This window comes from Chiloscyllium punctatum, chromosome 6 (assembly GCF_047496795.1).
Source record: "Chiloscyllium punctatum isolate Juve2018m chromosome 6, sChiPun1.3, whole genome shotgun sequence".
Lineage (NCBI taxonomy): Eukaryota > Metazoa > Chordata > Chondrichthyes > Orectolobiformes > Hemiscylliidae > Chiloscyllium > Chiloscyllium punctatum.
In genome coordinates, this window is record NC_092744.1 from 89,118,466 (window position 1) to 89,142,644 (window position 24,179).

The 24,179-nt window shown below is 40.4% G+C and overlaps 1 protein-coding gene across 7 annotated transcripts in view; it reads right to left on the reverse strand.

The window, feature by feature from the left end:
- Nucleotides 1-24,179, reverse strand: part of cep63 (centrosomal protein 63) — a 117,425-nt gene that overhangs the window by 54,628 nt on the left and 38,618 nt on the right. For 6 of the 7 annotated variants that reach the window (XM_072573223.1, XM_072573221.1, XM_072573222.1 and 3 more), the window contains 4 exons: nt 18,051-18,146; nt 17,242-17,370; nt 16,069-16,182; nt 4,246-4,500 (listed from right to left, as the gene is read on the reverse strand). In XM_072573223.1, coding sequence (XP_072429324.1) covers nt 4,246-4,500; nt 16,069-16,182; nt 17,242-17,370; nt 18,051-18,146 — 594 coding nt within the window. The remainder of the gene's footprint in view (nt 1-4,245; nt 4,501-16,068; nt 16,183-17,241; nt 17,371-18,050; nt 18,147-24,179) is intronic. The other variant, XM_072573224.1, reaches the window with a different exon arrangement.

Sequence of the window (24,179 nt, forward strand, 5' to 3'; positions counted from 1 at the left end):
TGAAATCACAGAGGCACACTCGTCAGCATTTACACAGGTACTGGATAAAACAGGAAAGCTCACAAACCCAACATGCTCTCAAAACATTTAAAATTTGATCCTTTTAAAATTATGTTAAAATTTAGTGGAGTTTGATAACGTACAAAACTCAAAATCAGGAACTGGGCTTCAAGCTGCACATTTACAAAAGCTTGCATTTACATACTGTCTTTCCAACTTCAGTCGTTACTTGTGTTACTAACAATGCAAGCAGCAAACTCCTATAAATAGCAACACGTTTGTTAGCAATCATCTCTTTTAGTGAGTTCTTTGAGGGATAAGTATTGGCCAGGATATTGGGGAGAACTCCACTGCTGTTTCAATTTAGTGCCACAAGACCTGTTATATCTACCAAAAAAGCAGATAGGGCATTAGAGTAATGTTACACCAAAAAGATAGTACATCCAACAATGCAGTACTCCCTTTTTACTGCACTAACTGCGTGGGTTGGGCATTGCGTTTTAAATTACTGGCGGCGAGATGACAATCAATTGACACACACAAGATGACTCCTGAAACTAAATTACAATGAATATATTTTTAGTTCCTACAGGACAATGTTTCCAATGGTAGCACAATCCTCTTAGATCACCACCTGATGTCATTCTCCATGTATAGGCCCAACATCAACCATGAAGGGCACTGAAATCAACTGCGCATTCACGTTCAACAGAAGGCATAGCATGGAGTTACTAGGCCAATGGCAGAGCTTGGCTGAACGGACAGATATAGATAAAAGGAACGTTGAACGATGGGAAATAGTTCAGGACACCAATTTAATGTCAAATGTCAAAGAAGTGACAGTCCAAACATTAGCTGAACCACATGAATCCAAAAGGTCCCACATTCAGTAGGACTACATGATTACAAACCATTTGAATATCCTGGACTGGGGGGGAAAAGGGTGGGGGGTTGGATTTAACATCAGTCAAGCTTCCTGCTCACTATTCAAAGCTTGTTGCAAAGCTCTGAGCAAGGGCACCTGGTCAGAACAGTGAGAGAGACTTGCACGTGATGACTTAAACAGCCTACCACCCGTTACATAGACACCCATTACGTGACAAGAAAACATGTGGGCAAGGTAACAAAGTATAATCATTGCCCACTTTCTTTAGGTTTATATAATTTTGTAAACTGCAACGGACAAATGGAATTGCACAAAACAAAAGAAGGAATGATCCCAAACAATAATTCAGAATGAACTGAAGTATTAGATCACATTCTAGGCACTTCACTTTAGGATGTGAAACCTTTAGAGAGGGTGCAGAATGATTCCAGGAATGATCAAAAACCAGCCTAACTGAATTTTGAGAAGCTGGGATTACTTTCCTTCAAAAACGTTTGCAGGAGATTTGATTAAGATGCTCACAATCCTGAGGAATCTAGATTATTTAGAGAAACAATTATGTCATCAGCAAGCTTGAAGATGTTACATTTAGTTCCTCCAACTAACATTAACATATATTGTGAACAGCTCGGGTCTCATTAATCGCTATCTGTAATTTGGAAAAGGACCTGTTTATTCCAACTCTTTGTTTCCTGTCTGCCAACCAGTTCTCTAACTATACCAATACACGACCTCCAATTCCATCTTCTTCAACCCTCTGACTCTAATGTTACATGCTAATCACTTTTGAAGGATCTTATCGAAAGTCTTCTGAAACTCCAAGTATACCACATCCACCTGCTCTTATCAATTTCTTTAGCTACATTCTCAAAATATTCCAACATATTTGCCAAACACGATTCCTCTTTCATGGGATCAAGCATCATGTCACACAACAGATCCAAGCTTGTTGGTGAGACAGAAACCAAGACAACTTTTCTTTGTAGATAGAGTTTATTGCTTACTCAGTCTTTTAACTACTTCTCCATACCAACGTCTAGAATATTTGTCTCTAGATTACTGGTCCTGTTATTTTAGCACTTCTCCAATAAAACTAATAAAATGTTATCTTTAAGGTGTTATATTAATAAGCATTAATGGTCTCTGTACATGCAGCAAGAACATACAGGGAATAAAATATCAACACACCAAACTCAGCTTCAGTTTTTAAAAATCAGCTCAAGCTACTGTCATTTCTTGGTTGCCCTGTCAGACACACATACCTTGATCTTGCATTGAATCAGGAATTTTAACCATTTGTTTGTCAAATCTGAGAGAGACACTCACAAACAACGTGTTCAGACATTTTGGACATGATTACACATGAAAGTAGTGAAACCATCACTGTATTCTAACAGATGAAAGGCTTAACAGACAATCAATTTTTCAATGTATAACTTCAGTTACATCACACTGTAAATTTTTGCTATAAATTCTGTGTTACGATCGAGCCCTCCACTATCACCTGATGAAGGAGTGTCACTCCGAAAGCTAGTGTGCTTCCAATTAAACCTGTTGGACTATAACCTGGTGTTGTGTGATTTTTAACTTTAGACATTTTGGAGACATCTTTGGAGCAAATAGGACTTAAACCCAAGTCTTCTGGCTCAGACATAGGATCTCCACCATTATGCTACAAGATCTTGGTGATCATATTTGCAAAAGCTTTTATTTTTGCTTGTGCAAAGTCCCTTTAAGACTAAAGTGTGCCAGGGATATACTGAAAAAGGGTTAATCGATTACCTGACTATGACATTAGGATCTAAGAAATACCTATAGGTCAGAAGGTTTCAAGTCCCATCTGTGCCAGAGGTGTGTCATAACAAGAGTAAACAAGTTAAATTTTTTAAAAATTAGGTTCAAGAAATGTCTACATTTCCTGGGATTAGCATGGGGGAATAACAGCCAAGAAGGATAAATTGTTAGGTAACTGCAGCCTGTGTTTTCTGTTTGATACATCAAAACATTATTGCTGTTTCCACTTTACCAGACCTACCAGACTACTTAATGGGTCAGAGAAAGGGCTTTCTTGAACGCTGTGTGTCATCATGAACTGATGTGACCCAAATCAGAGATATTTCATAGACATCCACCTTGATAGTGCTAACTGTATCAGCAGACTTTGGATGGATATGACTGTTGGTGAATGTGTCTCAATGGTCAAAGTGGGATGTCAGAGAGCCCTCAGAGTGAAGACCTACTTGGATAAAATGTGAGATTGCAAGTGTTACGCAAAAAGTAAATGGAAGTTCTTGTAATTACACATCTTTGCTGTGTTAACTACTAAAGTGACATTTACCTATTTATTTGGAAAACCCTGATAAAAGCTTTAAAGTGTATTGCTTTTAGTGGTTTATTACAGTCGAAGATTTTAAAAAGTAAAATGTTTTCCATCAGTTTTTTTTCCCCCTATTGGTGGCATAGAGACTTCTCTCTTTTTGAATGTTATCAATTGTTCAGTTGACAGCCATTACATACACTAAGTATGAAGCAAGGTTATTGTTGAAAAGGTTATTACATCAAATTGCCTTGAATTATAAACCCATCCACTAATTCAACTAAAAGGACTTTGGATATTCAACCTGATATGGATGTGCTACAATTCCAAAGAGTTGGAACTCTTGTTTCCTTAGATTTTATTCCCATAGTAATAAAACACTTTTTAAATGAAACTTATTTAGCTGCTCCAATACAATAATGCTGTAGATGTAGACCACTCTTAAATTTTTAAGCCAGAAGTAATACAAGTCTTTGTTTCATAGCTTCCAGCATTGAAACTGCAAAACGTAACCTGCAATGACTGCTTGTACTCAAATTTTAGGGGTATTACTAATGTGATCATGATTGCCTTTTGATAACACATCTTGAGAGAACACAAACAGGGTGCATTCTATTGCTACCAAGTGTACATGCCTAAATCATCAAAAAAAGGCTGTACACCCCTTTTTTCCACTGGACTCTACTTGAAAGCAAAATGTTTCTTATTACTCCAAATCCATAATAATGGAAACACAAAGATTTCTAATACAGAAGGATGACTTTGGATGAAATATCAGAGTGCAATACTCCTTACATTGGACTATGGTTTGCTACATAAGTTAACTTTCAATCAGAAAATCACATTCAATCAATTTCAAGCTCTGGACCCAGCTTTCTGTAAAATACTTTAACAGCTCCTTTTGTTATTTTAAAATTCACTATGGCCCAATCGTTTCCGTGGGAGAGCAAACTTGATTTCAATTTGTAAATAGATTTTAAAGTACTGCAATTTTTCACAAAGGGAAAAAACTTATATCACAATTAAATTTGAATGCTCCAACCTGTATGAGTTGCTGCAATTGTTGCAGTTCTTCCTGCAAAAGTCGTCGTCCCTCTTTAAGTTGCTGGTTCGCACCCTTCAGTTCATCCACTGTCATGTTCAGCCTCTCCATAGTCATGTCATTTACACAGATTGTGTCATTGGCTCGTTCCAACTGGCTCCTCAGGTGCTGCATTTCTGATTGGTTGGTTAGCTCAGTCTGCTCAATGAGCTGTTTCTGACCATTGAGCTGAGTCTGATATTTTACAGTCTGTTGCTGATGAAGGACACAAACAGAAGGAAAGCACAAATACAGAAACAGGAGAAGGCCTCAGAACAAATCAGGCAAGAGCAGTGCACAGATGGAACTGAAATTATACCAGCTGGGCAATTAAAATAATCACTATATTCAGGTCAAATCACAGCAGAATGCTCCACGCAGTCTAATGAGTCAAACAGCCCACATCACTTACAATGCACACGGGAAAGTCTTGCAGAGAGATGTTATTTAAGGGGAAAACAAAGTGTTCAGAACTTGTCTCCATCAAAAATAGAAATTAAGACCATTTTACATTTTTATTTAGTCACATGTTCAAATCACAGGTGTAAAGGTTTTCTAGTTGGTGTTCAGGTGCAGCGGGGCAGGATTTCTAGGCAGTGTTTGAGAGCGGAATCACTGATGGGCTGTGCAACTGCAGCTTTTCTGAAAAAGTCAATTCAACAGGGAGCAGCAGCACAGGTGTTTGAATGTACATCACACGACACCAGGCTATATAGTGCAACTGGTCGATTTAAAATCAGAAGCTATCAGAGCACTGCTTCTTTGTCAGGTCAAGTGTAGCCAATTTAATTTTAAATCCCTTCAAACATTGCTCATGAATATCGGTCATGAAATTTGAGCAATCAACAAATCGTAATACTGCTTTCTGAAGTGTAGGAAACAACAAGCTTTCTGTGGCAAACCAAAGGAATAAAGTATAACCCAACCTTAGCCTCCTTAGCTTCTAACATTGGCAGACAGAAATAAGGGACCTGGTGCCCATGCAGTCTGCTGTACTGAGCATAAGGAACACTTCGGATTATTTTTCTGATACAAATTTCAGCTCCTGTCTTTGCTCTTTTCATTGTCTACAACTCTGCTCATTTCTATTTCCCAGACTCCAGGTCTTGCCCATCATTTACACCATGTTTTCTGCCAAAAGAAAATTCATACGGTGGCTGCTGAAATTTTGGTCTGCTATTCAATTGCTTCATGTTTAAAGAAATCTGTTCTTTCTAGAACTGCCCTGCCTTTACTGTTACCTGCTGAGCTTCAAGATTTCAGGATTGCCTTCTCAGCTTTACCTGGATAGAAGGCTTTCTTTTCCTGGGCTGAAGGTCAATCCTCCATTTGCTTCTGAGCCTTACTTTGACTTCCACTTTCACTATTGCTTTGCATTGAACTCTCACTCACTGCTGAACGCCCTCTATTCCAGCATCAGATTTGTTTTTGGGGGTTAGTTTATTCTTCATCCACTGAGAATTTTCCATTAGCTCTGACCTGTTGCTTTAGGCTCCCATTCTGTTCCAGATTCTGCACTGTTTCTTTCGATTTACTGTAGCTGCTAACTCTTGTCACCTTTCTGGGTTGAAGAAGCTGCTCTTACTCCGATAGTTAGTGCTGATCAGATGTGCTTCTTGGCTCCTTTCAGCTGCTATTGTAACCAGCTCCCTCAATTGCACCCATGCTGGTATAAAAGGTTTGAAGTCGATGCTTGTCATTCTTGCTTTCAAATCCCTCCATGCCTCACCCAATCCTCTCAGTGTAACTTCTACCAAACTATAACCCTTTGAAATATTTTCACTCCACTGATTCTGATCTCAAGCATCATCAACTTCAAGCACTCTCTCCTCCCTGGCTGAGACTTCAGGCACATGGGCTCCAAGATCTAGCTTTCTTTGCTTCTCTTTCCATCTTTAACATACTTCTTAAGACCCATCTTGCATGACCTATTATTTCAATAACTATGGTGTTGGTTCACAATGTGGCTTTCCTTTCACAACGATTATTCTAAACACATCCAGCAATCTGTTTTTTTCTTTAGGATCCCTTTCAGCCTCTTCATTTCTATGATCTCATATTCCTATTACCCAGTCATGACCACCTTTCATTTTACCCTTCTTCGTGCCCTAATTCCTAGCCACAACACACCAGCTCCTGTATCTCTCTAATCTCCTGACCAAGGTGTTGACCTTGGCTCTTCTGCAGAATCTTAAAGGAGCCTGCCATAACAGGGTCCCGCATTTAAGGAAAGGTACACTGGCAATGGAGGCAGTTGGAGAACGTTCACTAGCTTGATTCTAGATATACAGTGACTGTCTTATGAAGAGTGGTTGAGTAGGAAGGGCCTATACTCATTGCAGGTGAGAAGAATGAAAGATGACCACATTGAAACATACAAGACTCTTACTAGATTTAACAGAGTAGCTGCAGACAGCATAATCTCAGACTAAATGGTCACATAGTTGAGAAGGAATGAAAAGAAATTGTTTCTCTCAAAGGGTCACATATGCCTGAATATTTAGTTTCTAGCTTTGATCTCCTTGTAATGGTTTCAAGAACATATTCGTTTATTTGCATTCGTGCTATTAATTCATTTATTTCTTTCCAAATATTACACACATTGATTTTGTCTTTTTACCTTTCCCTACCACTCCCCTACCTCTGTGACTCTACTTACTGCTGTTTTGCTATCTTTGTCTATTCTGTTCCTTCCTTTCCCATTCTGGGTATCGCTATCCAAATAGCTGTGCTGTAAAAATATCATTTCCTCTACCTCCCTAACCTTACATTTCTCATTTCCAAAAATGCCCTCCCACTCTAATTAGAGTACTAATAACACCAAGGACATGGGTTCATTCCCCACACTGACCAAGTATCGGATGGGGTTCGCATGTGGTAGGTTCGCACTTGCAGGGACTGTGTTTACGGTGGCTCAGCGATTAGCACTGCTGCCTTACAGCACCAGGGACTTGAGTTTGATCCCAGCTTCTGGTGTCTGTGTGGAGTATGCACATTCTCCCTGTGTCTGCGTAGGTTTCCTCTGGGTGCTCTGGTTTCCTCCCACAGCGCAAAGAATGTGCAGGTTAGGTAATTTGGCCATGCTAAATTGCCCATAGTGTTCATGGATGTGTAGGTTAGGTGCATTAGTAAATATAGAGTAATAGGGTAAGGGAATGGGTCTGGGTGGGTTACTCTTTGGAGGGTTGGCGTGGACTTGTTGGGCTAAAGGGCCTATTTCCACACTGTAGGAATTCTATCTTCTATCTATAAGATTAAAGCTATCTCTACAGCTTAGTTATTTGATTTTCCAGGACACTGCTCCCAGCATGACTCCCTTCTACTCCAGTACAAGTTCCCATGTGACCCATTCATCCCATACCAATTTCTGAGCCACACATTTAACTCCTTCAGTTTCTTTACCCAAGCCTGTTTGCCAGTGGGTCAGGTAGCAAGCCTGACATTACGACCTTGAACATTCTGCTTTTTAATTTAGATCTCACTGTTCAAATTCTTTCAGCAGAATTTCCCTTCTAGTCCTATCAATGTACCTGGTACCAATGTGGATGACTCTTACCTCCCTCCTCCAAGATTTTCTCCAGCCTCAACACTGTGTCTTTAACACTGGCACTGTCATGGCAACCTTCAGGATTCCTGCTTACAATTGCAGAGAAATATATCTGTCCCCTAACACAACAATATTCCTATTTTCTCCTCTCCAACTGAATAGTTCCCTATACCAAGGTTTTTTGGTTCGTTTGCAATATCCTCCCTACAGTCCCACTGTCATCCACACTGCTTGCAAGAACTTTGTAACCATTGAACAACTGCAGAGGCAAAGGCTCCTCAATTATAATCCCAAGGTTCTCATACCTGCCTCATGTGCAGGCACACCCTCCTTCCTGATCACAGACCAATTCTGAATTACTTACTCTGAAGGGTATGACTGATCTATGGAGCAAAGTGTTCAGATAACTTTCTCCTTCCCTAATGTAGTGCAGTGTCTGCAGCTCAGACCCCAACTCCTCATTTGGGATCCAAAGTTCTTCAGGCTGCAAACATTTGCTATAGATGTGGTCACTCTGGATCACATTGCTGTCCAGCAACCCCCACAAGTTGTAGTAATAACAGCCATCACGATCACATTTGATTTAGTTTATAAATTAATAACTCTAAATTTCTTGATCTTTACACTTTAACATAATACTTTGTTTCTGTAAAACAAAGGTCACTGGTATCAAGTTTAGCAGCTATTTTTAAGAAAGAGGCAAAAAAACAGTGTTTACGGTGGAAGATCTTAATTTTACTTTAAATACTATAAATATTCCCCAGTTCTATTTGCCTCAGCTTCTTTCCCTGCATTCACATGCTGTGGCTTGTAACGTTACTCTGCAGCTGATCTCACTACAAATCAGCCTCTCAGACTGGCCTTTCATCCTCCCCCAATAATCTCGCATTCTGGAGACTTTATTTCTTGTAGACATCTCACTGAAAAGCACCTCTTTCCCCTTTGCATCAAATTTTCACTTTAGACCAAATTTCCAAGATTATACATACTCACTCAACCTTTATCTCACTCTGCTGAAATTTCCTCACATTGACTGCGTCCCTTATTCACCATATTCTTAAGTAGCTGTTGATCTGTTCAACGCCCTCATCATGACCAAAGTAGAACCTTTATTCTCTCCCTTCCTGACTGTAGCTTCCTATAACTGGGCTGCTGATAATGCCAACGATTGTGAAAGGATACAGCAAGCTATAGATAGATTGGTGACTTGGGCATAAAAATGGCAATTTGAATTTCATCCAGACAAATGGGAGGTGAAGCATTTTGGAGGATCAAATTTAGGCGTGAATTATACTGTAAATATGCAAAAACTTTAGTAACATTAACATACAGACAGATCTAGGAGTGCAAATCCACAGAACCCGAAAAGTGGCAACACAGGTGGCCAAGGTGATTAAGGAGGCATATGGCACACTTGCCTTCATCAGCCAGGGCATGAAGTACAAGAGTTGGCAAACCATGTTGCAGCTGTACTTGAAGTATTATGCGCAGTTTGGTTGCCATGCTACAACAAAGCTTTGGGGAGAGTGCAGAGAAGGTTCACCAGGATGTTGTCTGGTCTCGAGCGTATTGGCTACGAGGAAAGGTTAAAAAGACTAGGATTGTTTGCACTGGAAAGACAGTGGCTGAAAGGAGACCTGAAAAAGGTCTACAAAATTATGAGAGACTTTTTCCCAGGGTTGAAGTTTCAATTACAAGGGGGCACAGGTTCAAAGTGAGAAGGGGAAAGGTTGAAAGAGATATGCAAGGGAACAGAGAGTTGTAGGAGTCCAGAAGAAGTGGTGAAAGGAGGCACGTTGGCTACATTTAAAAGGCATCTGGATGATTGCATGAAAAGGAGGGAATAGAGGGATATGGAGCGAGTAAGGGCAGAAGGTTTGTTTTTTAGTTTAGATTAGATTAGATTAGATTACCTACAGTGTGGAAACAGGCCCCTCGGCCCAACAAGTCCACACCCACCCTCCAAAGAGTAACCCACCCACCTCTGACTAATGCACCTAGCACCATGGACAATTTAGCATGGCCAATTCACCTGACCTGCACATCTTTGGATGGTGTAGTCAGGGTATGATGATCGGCACAGGCTTGGAGGGCTGAATGGTTTTATTCTTTTTGTTCTTTTGTAACAGCTACTCATCTTCACTTCAAGCCTAAGGCATGCAGACTACAGTATCCTTAGCACAAAGTCTACTTGATTATACATCACCAGATCTATTTGGACCATAACAATTATCCGGCCTCGCTTTCCTTCAACAAAACTAATGACTGGTCTTGAGTCATCTGGATAGTAAAGATGACACCAACTGATTAGTCCAAAATCTACCATCTTCTTAAGCCCCTCTTCTACCGCCACATGCAACAAGTACAGGATAATCAGGATTGAGACCATTTTCTAAGCTTCCGCTTCCCTTGCTCAGCAAACTAAACAGAAATCACCTCCCTTGCTCTGATCTGACTTTTTTATTTAAATTCTGTCTCTGCATCTTTCCAGGCACTCTTCATGTTTACATTATCCTAAGTACTCACTTTTGCTCTGTATTGTTTAATTTCTCTGGTTAACAAATATGTATTGGCTCAAGATAAAACTAATTGAGCACCGATGGCCAGTTGTGAAGGAAAATTCCAAATTGCAATGATCCTTTACATGTAGAACTGATTCTGAATGTGCGGCTACTGAAATTTTAGACTATGCCTCCTGATCTGTGAATCTGCAACCAGTGCAAAGAGTTTTATGTATCTATCTAACCAGCTCCCACTAATATTTTGAAAACTTTAATCTGATCATCCCATCTGCCATGTCGCTCTAACAATATATCCTGCCACTTTCAATGATCAAGAGTTGCACATGAACTCACTGGACACTATGCCATTTAGTCTATATTGATTCTCCATGACCTTCCAGCCAAAATGCATCACTATAATTCCCTCTGCCACTTGACTGCCCATTCTGCCAGCTCACATCCTTTTGCAGTCAATAGTTTCCTCCTCACTTTTTGCCAAGTCTTCAATTTTGACATCATTGCTATTTTAGTCTAATAGTCAAGATGTCCCTAGGAATGTGCTTCTTAAATAGTGTAATTTTCACCTATTGACCAATATAGAGTAATATAAAATCAAAATATTTTGTAAAAACAGTTAGAATCAGCAATTGAATAATGCCTTTGCACATTGGTCCAATTGTGCCCACCCTCTTATCCCAGTCCACCTGAAGACTATACTTGATGTTGAATCCATGTTAGGTGATATTAGCTAATCTAACTTTATTGCTTGAAACATTTCTTTAAAATATACTTTTCTTATTTGGGGCTGATAAACTATTGTACCTCTGTGCTGCCAGACAAAGAAAATATATTAATTTAATTGAGCTATTTACACTGAATGGAGATAGTACTCAAGATTTCAACACAAATATTTTGAACATTTAGTAACTGTACACATACTGGACCAGGAGGCCTGGGTTCATGTCCCGCCAGAGGTTTGTACTAACATCTCTCACAGGTTGACTAGATAATAATCTACTTACTATTAATAAATAATGAATTTAAAAGGTTTTGGTTAATAAGAACTTCAAAAACAGATGTGGTTAACCCACTGAGCCTTTCAGTAATAGAACTTCAGGAATATAGGGAATCAGTTTCAGAGGAAGCTTGAGTAATAAGTAGTCTTCAGAGGTATTAGAATTAGTTTCACATAAAGGGAAATTGGGATACGGAATGCATTATGCAAAGCAGTTCTTAGCAAAGTCTGGCCACATGCAGCTTTTAAAAATGGGGAACTCAAACACTCGAGGGGTAAATTTTGGACAGTCACAATCAACATGATTCCAGCACAGTTATGCTCTAGTCGTGTACTGCAATATTTGCGACTCACCACCAAAGGAGGTTTACTACAGTCACTTTCCATAATGCTTCCCCATTCAGCTGTTTAGTTCCTTGTAGCTAAAGGGAAGTGCAGAAGTTCATAAGAGAATGACTCTTCCGATTGACTGCTCTTTCCAAATCCTGTTTACTTATTCTCCTGGTACTACCTGTTCTTTACTGCTCACTCACTGGGAGTGTCAGTAGCAGTACTTAACATAACCTTAAAACAATTTCATAATCAATAGCCTCAGGCATTTAATTTCCTACAAAGAATCTTATTAGAAACAATCCAGTAATTAATCATGTCAATGAGTTGTATTTTCAAGCAGAATCACAGATGTGGGCTAAGCAACCATTATTCAAGGTATCACTCTTTTCTCTCCCCTTGCATTTAAGCATCTAATCATAAATTCCATTTTAAAGACTTCAGAACTGCACTGCAGCAAACAATTCTCATGTTAATTACATGGCTTTAAAAATGTACTGTCTCAGCCACAAGGTATGGCTACAAATGTTTAAAAGTGAAATGTAGACTATTAATGCTCAAATGTAGTGTCACGGAGATATACAGCAGAAAAAAAAATGGCTCTTCAGCCCATCATATCTGTGCTGGCCAAAAAAGCCACCGAACTATTCAAATTCCGTTTATAGCACTTGGCCCATAGCCCTCTATGCCATGGCATTGCAAGTGCACATCTAAACACTTCTTCAAGCTTATGAGTGTTTCTGTGTCTACCACCCTTACAGGCAGTGATTTTCAGATTCCCACCACGCTGTGGGCAAAAACGTTTTTCCTTCTGGCCCTTACTGTAATTCTATGCCCATTGGTCATTGATCCCTCAAATAAAAAGGTTCCTCCCTGTCAACCTTACCTACATCCCTCATAAGTTTACATGGCAATCATGTCTCTCCTCTGCTCAAGGGAAAACAACCCCAAATTCCTCTTCATATCTGAAACTCTTCAACCCAGGCAGCATCCTGGTAAATCTCCTCTGCATTCTCTTCAATACTATCACATACGCCCTATATTGTGGATTCCTAAACTGCACACAGTACTCTAGCTGTGTCCAACCAATGTTTTATGCAGTTCCAGCAAAACCTTTGTGCTCTTGAACACTGCTGCTTTTGTAATAATGGCGAGTATCTTATGTGCCTTCTTAACCACTTTATTCACTTGTCCTGATAGCTTAAGGGACCAGTGAACATACACACCAAGGTCCTTCTGATATTCAGTGCTTCCCAGGCACCTTCCATTCATCATGTATTCCCTTGCCTTGTTTGTCTTGCCCAAGTGCATCACCTCACATTTATCCAGACTGAACTCCATTTGCCACCGATCAGCCATCTATATCTTCCTGTAATCTAAGGCAATCTAAATCCTCCTCATTATTTATCAACCCATAAATTTTCTTTCCATCCTACATTCAAAGATTCATACAATGCAGAAAAGGCCCTCTGGCCCATTGCGTCTGCACCAACATAACGACTACTAAATCCCAATTTCCTGCACTTGTCCCATAGCATTGAATGTTATCATATTTCAAGTGCTCATCCAAATTTGTTTTTAATAGTTATAAGGTTTTCGGCTATCCAGTACCTTCTCAGGCAGTGCATTCCAGATTCCTACCACCCACTAAGTATTTTTTCCCAAATCCCCTCTGAAAGTCTTGCCCCATGTCCTCGCATGATTGATCCCTCAGTCTTCTCTGCTCCAAAGAAAACAATTCAAACCTATAGCTCAACTTCTCCATCCCAGGGAACATCTTGGTGAACGTCTTCTGTACCCCTCCCAGTGCTATCACATCCTTCCTGTAGTGATGCAACCAGAAGTGCAAACAGTACTCCAATTATGGTCTAACCGACTCTCTGTACAACTCCAACATTACCTCTTTGCTCTCATACTCTATGCCACTGCTCAGGACAGTAAGTGTCTCATATCCTTCTTAACTAACCTATTCACATGCCTTCTACCACTACACTTTATGTCCAATGACTAAGTCAGTTTCTGATCCATCCCGCTAAGTTTCCCTCAGTTTCACTTCTCAATTAGTCTTCCATGTGGGACCTTGTCAAAAGGTTTGCTAAAATCCATATAAACGATATCAACTGAACTTCCCTCATCTACATACCATCATATTTTCAAAAAATTCTAACAAATTTGTTAGGCATGACCTCCCTTGGACCAAGCCATGCTGACGATCCTTAATTAACCCATGCCTTTCCTAGGGGTATTAATTTGCTCCTTCAGAATTTTCTCCTAATAGTTCCCTACCATTGACGTGAGATTCATCTCTATCACCCTTCCTGAAAGGTGGAACCATGTTAGCTGACCTCCAGTCCTCTGGCACTTCCCTCCTGGCTAGAGGGGAATTAATAATTTGTCAGAGCTCCTGCAATTTCCTGCCTCACCTCCCACAGCAGCCTGGAATGCATTTCATCAGAGCCAGGAGTTTGTGTTTTTAAGCCTGACAGAGCCTCAAATATCTCCCTATTTCCTATGTCAAACTGTGCAAGTACATTCTCCTTTTCCAGAACAAAGACCAAAGAGAAGTTTTCATTCAACACTCTTCCAACATCCTGTGGCTTACCCCCTTGGTCCCTAATGGGATCTACTCTTTCCATGGTTAACCTCTTCTCTTTAATTCATGGCTACACCATTTACCAAAACAACAAATGCTCCAACACTGATCTCTATCGGATAAACTGGATAGAGGTTTCCAGTTGGAAAAAACACTCCTTAATCATCACCATCTCCTTCCTGTCACTCAGCCAATTGTGGATCTAATTTGTCAAATTTCCTTGTATCCCTTGAGCTCTTACCTTTCCTATCAGCATCCTATGCAAGACCTTAGAAAAAGTCTTGCTGAAGTCCAAGTAGACAAATCAAAAGCACTGCACTCATCTGCACACCTGATCACGTCTTCAAAAAATTCAATCAAGTTGGTTAGGCATGAACTCCCCTTGACCAAACCATGCTGACTGTTCTTGATTACTCCCCGACTCGCCACATGTAGAGTAGTTCTATCCCTCAGAATTGCTTCCACTAATTTCTCCACCACTGAGGTTAGACTGACCAGCCTACATTTTCTTGGTTTATCCAATGCTCCCTTCTTGAACAACAATACCACATTTGCTATCCCTCCACCACCTCTCCTGTGACCAGAAAAGAATTGAAAGTTTTTGCAAGTACCCCTTACCTTACTTAACATCTGGCCCTGGAGATTCATGTACCTTTAAACCTGCCAGACCACTCTATCTATGCTCACTTCTTTAATTATATCACAGGCCTTCTCTCTGATTTCTATATCAGAAGCATCCCTCTGACCAGCGAATACAAACACAAAGTTCACATCATAAATCAAGTTATAATCACTATTTCGAGCAAACTTCAGGATGCCTGAATATTTAGTTTTGTTGGAATTCATACAATAAATTGTGTATAAGTAGGGCTACAAAGAGAGGCTAAAAGGAAGGTTAGGTGAGCATGCAATGGTCTAGTTAATGAAACAAAGTGGAAACACAAAATTGTCCATTTTGAAGTAGTGCATTCATGAAATGGAGAGATTTTAGAGCTCTGAGAAGCAGAGAATTCTGGGTGTTCTCGTGCCTAAATCACAAAAGGTTGGTGTGCAGGTGCAGCAAGTAACTTTGAAACCTAATACAATATTTTTACTTACTGTGAGAGGAAGTGAATAGCAAAGTAGGGAAGTTATGCTTCAGTTACACAGGGCAATACTAAGACCACATGTGGACTACATTTTACAGTATTATTTTCTTTATGCAAGAAATACATTGGAAGCAATTCAGAGAATGTTTACAAGACTAATGAAAGGTATGGTTGGATTAACTAACGAGAAAACAAAATACTAAGTTTTATCTGTAATCACTTACAGTGAGCAGTAAACCCCCTGCCCCTTAAAAAGAATTTGAGGGCCAATCGCTTATTGCGGAAATCAGTGACACTGAGCTTGAAAGAATAATTACTGCTGGTCCAACATTCTGTGTATTATTACAATGAAGTAGAGCATCTGAACTGGCAGTCATTATTCTGACACTTATTGCCAGCAAACAGTAAATAAGGCAAACAAAAACATAAATTATCTCAAACGCTGCACTATGTGTATGCAAGATGCTGGATGTTTATGTTCCATCTCCAAACCCTTCCAAGTTCAAATAACTGGAAATCACAAAAGGAAGATTTTTCATGTCTACTGAGTTCTGTAAGAGAACAGCCTTGTGATTGTTTCTGGCACATAACCTGTTCCATTCAATTTGATTTCTTTTCAAATGATTGAAGTGCATAAGCTGCCCAAGGTATTTTCAAATGTGCACCAGACAAGTTGTTTCATGTAGCCAAAAGCAGTTCGAGAGTTATACCTGAATAGTTTTGCACTGTTCTGCCAGCAGCTTCCTCTCTGCATCCAATGATGCCACCTGCTGTTGATAATAAAACCTCTGTTTCTCCCATTCCAGTGATTTCTCTCGAAACTCCTAAAATCAAAAATGCTTTCAGCGAGATTCAGTAAATGAGAAAAAAGTCACACCCAAATGAAAAGAGCTCACAGAGACAATAAAACAACACACTAGCCTTGAAAACATTCATTTATCCACATTTTTGAAGCATAATAAAATTGGTAATAAAACCTGAAACAATCAACTTCTGAACTGTTGGTGGTGCCGAGTTTAGGATGGGATACTGATCTAAGGCTTCAATTCCAAGGAAAATGTAACATATCGATTCAATTATTTGATGGGGAGCTCGTCAACATTCATCCCTCACACAACATTAAAAAGCATGCTGCTTTTGAGATATTCCTGAATGCAAGTTGCTTATCACATTTCCTACATTCTAAGTGACCATGCTTCAAAAGGATTCACTCTAAAGTATTGTTCAGCCAACTGACTGCTCAGAAACTGAAAAAACTTTTTGCAAGGTTGGCACACGTAACTAAGAACATAGGAAGCAGGATCAGGAGAAGATCATTGTCCCATTCAACATGCTCCATCATTCAAACAGATCACATAAAGGAGGCATTTACAGTTGTGAGGGAATCCAAAACTAAATATTAAATAATCACCGACAAAGCCAATAAGGAATTCAGGAGAAATTTATTTATCGTTGAGAATGGCGAAAATGTGGAACTTGCCACCACAGAGTAGTTGAGGTGAATCATGTAACTACACTTGAAGTGAATCAAGATAAACATGTAAGGGAGACAGGAAGAGGAAAGTATGCTGATATAAGACTAGATAAAATAGGGTGGAAAGAACTTGTGTACAGCATTAACCCTGGCTCAGAACAATTGGTCGAATGAATGTAAAATTGCATGGAACTCCTGGTATTTACAAAACTGCCATAAAACACAGTGCACACTTACAATGGTCCATGTTAGCACACTACTTCCACCTTGCAATAGAAAGTCAGGCAAAAACAAAAAAATGTTATTGCCTATATAATGAATACGCTGGCAGCTGAACACACTGATGAGACTTTATGAAAAAATAATCCAAATATCTAAATCAAACAAACTAAACTGAACAATTGTTTACCTCGACCTTCTTGCTCAACCTGTTAAGTTCAGACATGCCTTCCTTCTCTGATCTCTCCTTGACATCCTCCCTCTTTTCTTTCAACTGTCGTCTCTGCAACTTCTCATAGCTTTTCTTCAGTTTCCCAATCTGGAAGTATAAAAGTTGGAATGGAAATTATCCATTTATTTATTACAGTAAACACACACTCCACCTCACTGTCCACCTTTGCAGCCTGTGTGTCACTATGCCATCTGCAATGGGTCAACCACTTTCAGGATTCTGAACAATTTAGGATTATGTACAAAGCAACAAGGACACTGAGTCAAGGGAATTTCCAGACACATGATAAGCCAATATGTGATACTTTAACATTGAGTTCCATCTCAGGATAAGGTAACAACAGTACCAAAATTCTCCAGTTATACCTTGCTTAGTAATAGGGCATAAGCAACATTACTATGTGAGATTTTGGATGGGTACAGATGGCAATAATAATTTGGCCAGATTCGGAGAGAGGTGAAGAGAGAAAATAATCTGCTATGCAGCCAACAAGCATGGCATCATACACTTGTTGTGGGCATCAAGACACAGCAGGATTTATTTTGATTTGCACATTGCCCAGCAGTGTGTGTTTAAACACAAATAGTTAGGATGGCCAACTCTGTGAGCGAGGCATGTACAGACCTGGAAACATGCAACAATCACAGGTCCTCTAACAGAGGGGAGGAGGAAAAGGGTTTGATGGAGTAAGTGACTGAAAAATACAAATCAACATATAATTTATGGATTTTCTTTTAAAAATGAACTGAGAGATATCTTGTCATTACCTCTTCCCGAAACACGTTCAGCTGTGTTTCATATTGCATCACCATATCACGCTGAACCTTTTCATTGTCCTGAAGTTGCTGTCGTAATATTCCCACCTGAACAACAGAAAGAACACTTATTTGTGGAAAAAAAAATGAGCATAATTATTTGGTATATTGATATGTATTCCAAAGAATACAGCCCGTACTGCTCACAGCCTGTATTCTTCAAACTTAGTGAACAATTCAAACATGGATTAAAAACAAAAACTACTAGAAGTATTTAGCAGGGTAGGTAGTATCTATTGATAGTATCGCCACCCCCTGAAACTCCCAGCCTCATTCCTGACAAAGGGTTCCAATCCGAAACATTGATTTTCCCGCTCCTTGGATACTGCCTGACCTGTTGTACTTTTCCAGCAACACACTCTTAACTGTGTGGAAAATGTAACGGTTCCTCTGGGAAATGCAACCAATGTCCAGCTGCATAAGGGGAGAAGAGCAACACTGGTAGGAGACTCAATTAGCACAGGGTACAGGCAGGTGTTTTAGCAGCCATACACGCCACTCCAGAATAGTGTGTAGAATGATGTGTTACTTTACACTAACACTGATGAGCATTCTTAAGGGGAAGGGTGAACTGTCATAGGAACATAAGAATGGGAGTGGATCATTTGCCTGTTGAAACTACACCAATGGTCATAGCTGATTGAAACACTTTAGTGCTTTTTATCTATAATCCTGTATGCCATTGGTAATCAGTAAACTATCAACGTCCACCTTGATTGTACTCAAAAACTGAGCCACAACAGCCCTCTACAGCAGAGAATTCCAAAGGTTCACAAACCTCCATGTAAAAATATTTCTTCTTATTTCAGACTAAAACAGCACTCTGCTTATTTTTCAATTGTGACCCATGGTTCAAGAATACCCAAAGAGGATAAACATCTTTTCTGCATCTACTCTGTCTATCTCTTCAAGTATTTTGTATATTTCATAGAAACATAGACGTTAGGTGTAGAAGTAGGCCATTTAACTCCTAAACCCTTCTGACATTCAACATGATCATGGTTGTTCGTTAGGTTCACGGTGCAGGCACAATGGTGGCTCAGTGGTTAGCACTGCTGCCTCCTAATGACAGGATCCTAGCTTCAATTCCAGCCTTGGGTGACTGCTTGCATGGAGTTTGCACATTCTCCCTGTGTCTATGTGGGTTTCCTCTCCATAGTTCAAAGATGTCCAGGGTAGGTGGATTGGCCATGGGAAATTGCCCCATAGTTTCCAGTAATGTGCAGAATATATGGATTAACCATATGGAAAACAGGGTTACAGGGGTCTGGGCTGCTGTTCGGAGGGTCGGTGTGAATGGCCTGCTTTCACACTGTAGGGATCCTATGGTAATTCCACCCTTCCCCCATATCCTTTGATCCCTTCAGCCACAAGAGCTATGCCATGTTTGAAACATAATATTATAGCTTCAACCACTTTCTGTCATAGTGAATTCCACAAGCTCAATGTTCTCTGGGTGAAAATATTTGTCCTCATCTCACTTCTGAAAGGTTTATCCCGTATTCTTAAACTGCAATCCCTGCTTCTCAACTCCTCCCACCATCGGGAACATCTTTCCTGCATCTAACCTGTTTCGGCCCATTAGAATTTTATAGGTTTCTATGAGATCTTACCTGATTCTTCTAAACTTCAGTCAATACAATCCTAACCCACTCAATTTCTCCACATGTGGGCAGCACAGTGGCACAGTGGCACAGTGGTTAGCACTGCTGTCTCACAGCGCCAGAGATCCGGGTTCAATTCCTGACTCAGGCGACTGACTGTGTGGAGTTTGCACATTCTCCCCGTGTCTGCGTGGGTTTCCTCTGGGTGCTCTGGTTTCCTCCCACAGTCCAAAGATGTGCAGGTCAGGTGAATTGGCCATGCTAAATTGCCCGTAGTGTCAGGGAAGGGGTAGATGTAGATGTAGATGTCGGGGTATGGGTGGGTTGCGCTTCGGCGGGGCGGTGTGGACTTGTTGGGCCGAAGGGCCTGTTTCCACACTGTAAGTAATCTAATCTAATCTAATCTAATCTAATCTAATATGTCAGTGCTGCCATCCCAGGCATCAATTTGTTAAACCTTTGTTGCATTCTCTGTGTAGCAAGGGCATCCCTCCTCAAATAAAGAAGCCAAAACAGTACTTAATATTCCGAATGTAGCTTCATCAATGCCCTGTACAACTGCAGCAAGACATCCTTAATCCTGTTCTTGAATCCCCTCACTACGAAGGTCAACATACAGCTTGTCGTCTTTACTGCCTGCTGCACCTGCAGGGCTTGCTTTCAACAACTGGAGCATGAGGACACCCATGCCCCTTTGAACATTCCCCTCCTTCAATTTACAACCATTCAAATAATCATCTCCCTTCCTATTTTTGCTACCAAAGTGGTTAATCTCATATTCATCCATATTTACGGTATCAGCCCTGCATTTGTACACTCACACAGCCTGTCCAAATCACACTGCCACATCTCTGCATCCTCCTCACAGCTCAATTCCACCCAGCTTTGAGTCAAATCCAGATGTGAGATATTAGTTTCCTCATCTAAATCATGAACATACATTGTGAATAGCTGGGGTCCCAGTGCCGATCCAAGCGATAGCCCTCCAGTCAGTGCCTGCCATTCAGAAAAAGGGGTGTTTATTCCTACTTTGTTTTTAGTTTGCTCATCAATTTTCAATCCATTTTTAATAAAATCCCACTCACTTTAATTTTACACAATAATCTCTTATGTGGGAACACAAAGCCCCTCCCCCAATCGTGTCTTCGTGATATCAATTGCATATTCCCATGTTTCAGTCAGCATCTTCAACTCATCTGCTTTCCTCACAATATTCCTTGCATTAAAATAAATACCATGCAACCTTGCCAAGCTCCCTTGTGGCTTAACTTAACTATATAAGCTCTACCCTCCAGACTGTGTCATTTTTCCTTCCATGCTTGTCTCTGTATTACCTTCCCTATTGTAACTCCACTCCATATCCCATACTCCTGACAAATTAGTTTAAACCCCCACCAAACAGCACTAGGAAACCCACCCGAATGATGTCGGTCCAGTCTGGCTCAGATGGTGTGGTGTGGTAAATAGCGACCAGGAAAATCTTAAGAGTAGAGGATGATATAGATGGGCTGGTCAGATGGGCTGGTCAGATGGGCAGAATTGTGGCAAATTGAATTTAATATAGGAAAGTGTGAAATAACGCATTTTGAGAGGACTAACAAGGCACGATAACTGGTAGGACCTTCTAAGTACAGAACATCAGAGGAACGTAGGTGTACATGTTCACAGATGCTTAAATGCAACAGGTTAAGGCAACTTAGTCACCTTTATTATTCAAATCACTAAATACAAGAACTAGGAGGTTTTGATTGAGCAAGATATTAGTTAAGCCACAGTTGGAATACTGTGTGCAGAACTAGTTGCCACAATATTGGAAGAATGCGACTGCATTATAAAGGCAGCAGACATGATTCACTAGGATGTTGCCTGGGCTGGAGTGTTTCAGCTATGAACAGTGTGGCTAGGTAGCCTTGGATTATTTTCTTTAGTACAGGAAAAGCTAAGAGATTACTGATTGAGGCACTCAAAATCATAAGGGTCACAGAAAGAGCAAACAGGGAAGAAATTCTTCCCCTTAGCAGAGAGGTCAATAATTGCCGGGCATGAATTCAAAGGTATGGAGCAGGAGGCATTGAGGGAATTTAAGGAAGACTTTTTTCACTCAGAGGGTAGTGAATATCTGGAAATCTGTGTCTGAAAGTACAGCTGAGGCAGGAACCATCAAAATATTTAAGAAGGGCAATCCAAGATGGAGGAGGGAACAAAATGTAGCTATAACTTTTTTTGCAGTATTTTAGGTGTTGCAGCTGATTTCCTTGAATTCCAGGAACAGTTATTACTGTTTGATAAGCTGCTGCATTGTTTTGGAACTTTGGGGGGTAAAAAGGATCAAAACAACGGCACTTTAAAAAGGAGGAAGAGAACAAAGGCAGAGACCACATGGTCAGAGAGAGAGAACGACAGCAAGAGAGAACGACAGCAAGAGAGAGCACAGGCGAGAGCGAAACTGACAGAGAAAGAGAGTGAATCTGTATAGCTCCTGCCTTTGAGTTCAAGTATTTCTGGACATTAGAGTGCATCTAAGAAAAATTAACAAGCAACAAAATTCACAGCTGACCTTGGAGGAACCTGTGTGGGAGAGCTCACAGCACAGGAGCAAAGAAGTGTGTAGTTTTTAAGTGTAACTTTGCTGACTTTATTCTAACCAGTGAGTAGAATGGGTTCTTTTTGGTCATATGTTTTATTGACATCTGTCTCTTTATTAAAATGTAAAAGTATAGAACATAGGTATTAAATTTGCCTGCAGCAGTGTTTTTTAGAGCAGTACGATTGTGCTATTTTCTGTGGATTGTTAAGGAGCAAAGATGGCCTTTTGTAGAGTGATGTGCTCTTTCTGTCGGATGTGGGAGATTAGGGAGAATTTCCATATTACTGATGATAATGTGTTTGGTTGTGAATTCTATCAGATCACATGGATCGTTTGGAACGGCAGTTAGAGGCAGTGAGGAATTTACAAGGAGCTGGGGGTGTGATGGATAGCAGTTAAAGGAAGGGAGGAAAATTGCAGATAGTCAGGTAGGTGGGTTACTGCCAGGAAAGGTAAGAGAGGGAGATACATAGTGCAGGAATCATCTGTGGCTATCCCCATCTCAAACAAGTGTGCTATTTCAAAAAACGTAGGGGGTGATGGACTTTCAAAGGAATGTAGCACAAACAGCCAAGTTTCTAATACTGAGACTGGCTCGAATATAACAAGGTGTATGGTCCGGTTCTAAGCGATCGATTATGAGAGGGGACACTCTAGTCAGAGGCACAGACAGATGTTTCTGCGGCCGACAGGAAGAAATCAGAATGGTGTGTTGCCTCCCTGGTGACAGGATCAAGGATATCGCGGAGACATTGAAGAATATTCTCAAAGGGGAGTGGGACCAGCAGGTGGTCATTGTACATGTTGGAACAAATGACATAGGAAGGAAAAAAGACGAGATTCTGAACGAAGAATACAGGAAATTAGGCAACAATTTAAGATTACTCCCAGTGCTATGAGCTAGTGAGGGTAGGAATAGGAGGAAGAGAGCAGATGAATGTGTGGCTGAGGAGCTGGTGCAATGGAGAAGGGATTTTTGGATCATTATAATCTCTGCTAGGGTAGAAGAGACCTGTACAAGAAGGACAGAGTGCACCTGAACTAAAAGGGTACTAATAGGCTGGCAAGGAGATTTGCTCGAGCTGCTCGGGAGGATTTAAAGTAGGAAGGTCAGGAAGTGGGACCCAGGGAGATAGTGAGGTAAGAGATCAGTCTGAAACTGGTAGTGTTGGGAAAACGAGTGAGTCAAACAGTCAGGGCAGGCAGGAACAAAGCAGGGAAAGAGGTAAACTAAACAGCATTTAATTCAATGCAAGAAGCCTAACATGGAAGGCAGATGAACTCAGGGCATGGTTAGGAACATGGGCCTGGAATATTATAGCAATTACAGAGATGTGACTCCGGGTTATGCAGGACTGGCAGCTTAATGTTCCAGGATACAAATGCTACAGGAAGGACAGAAAGGTGGGGGGGGGGGGGGGGGACAAGAGAGGAAGTGCAGTGGCATTTTTGATATAGGATAGCATTACGGTGTACTTAAGGAGGATATTCCTGGGATACATCCAGAGACGTTATTTGGGTAGAACTGAGAAATAAGAAAGGGATGATCACCTTGCTGGGATTGTACTATACACCCCCTAATAGTCAGCGGGAAATTGAGAAACAAATTTGTAAGAAGACCTCCGTTATCTGTAAGAATAATAGGGTGGTTATGGTCAGGAATTTTAACTTGCCAAACATAGACTGGAACTGCCATAGTGTTAAGGGTTTAGATGGGGAGGAATTTGTTAAGTGTGCACAAGAAAATTTTCTGATTCAATATGTGAATGTAACTATTAGAGAAGGTACACAACTTGATCTACTCTTGGGAAATAAGGCTGAACAAGCGATTGAGGTGTCAGTGGGGGAACACTTTGGGGCCAGTGATCATAATTCTATTAGTTTTAAAAT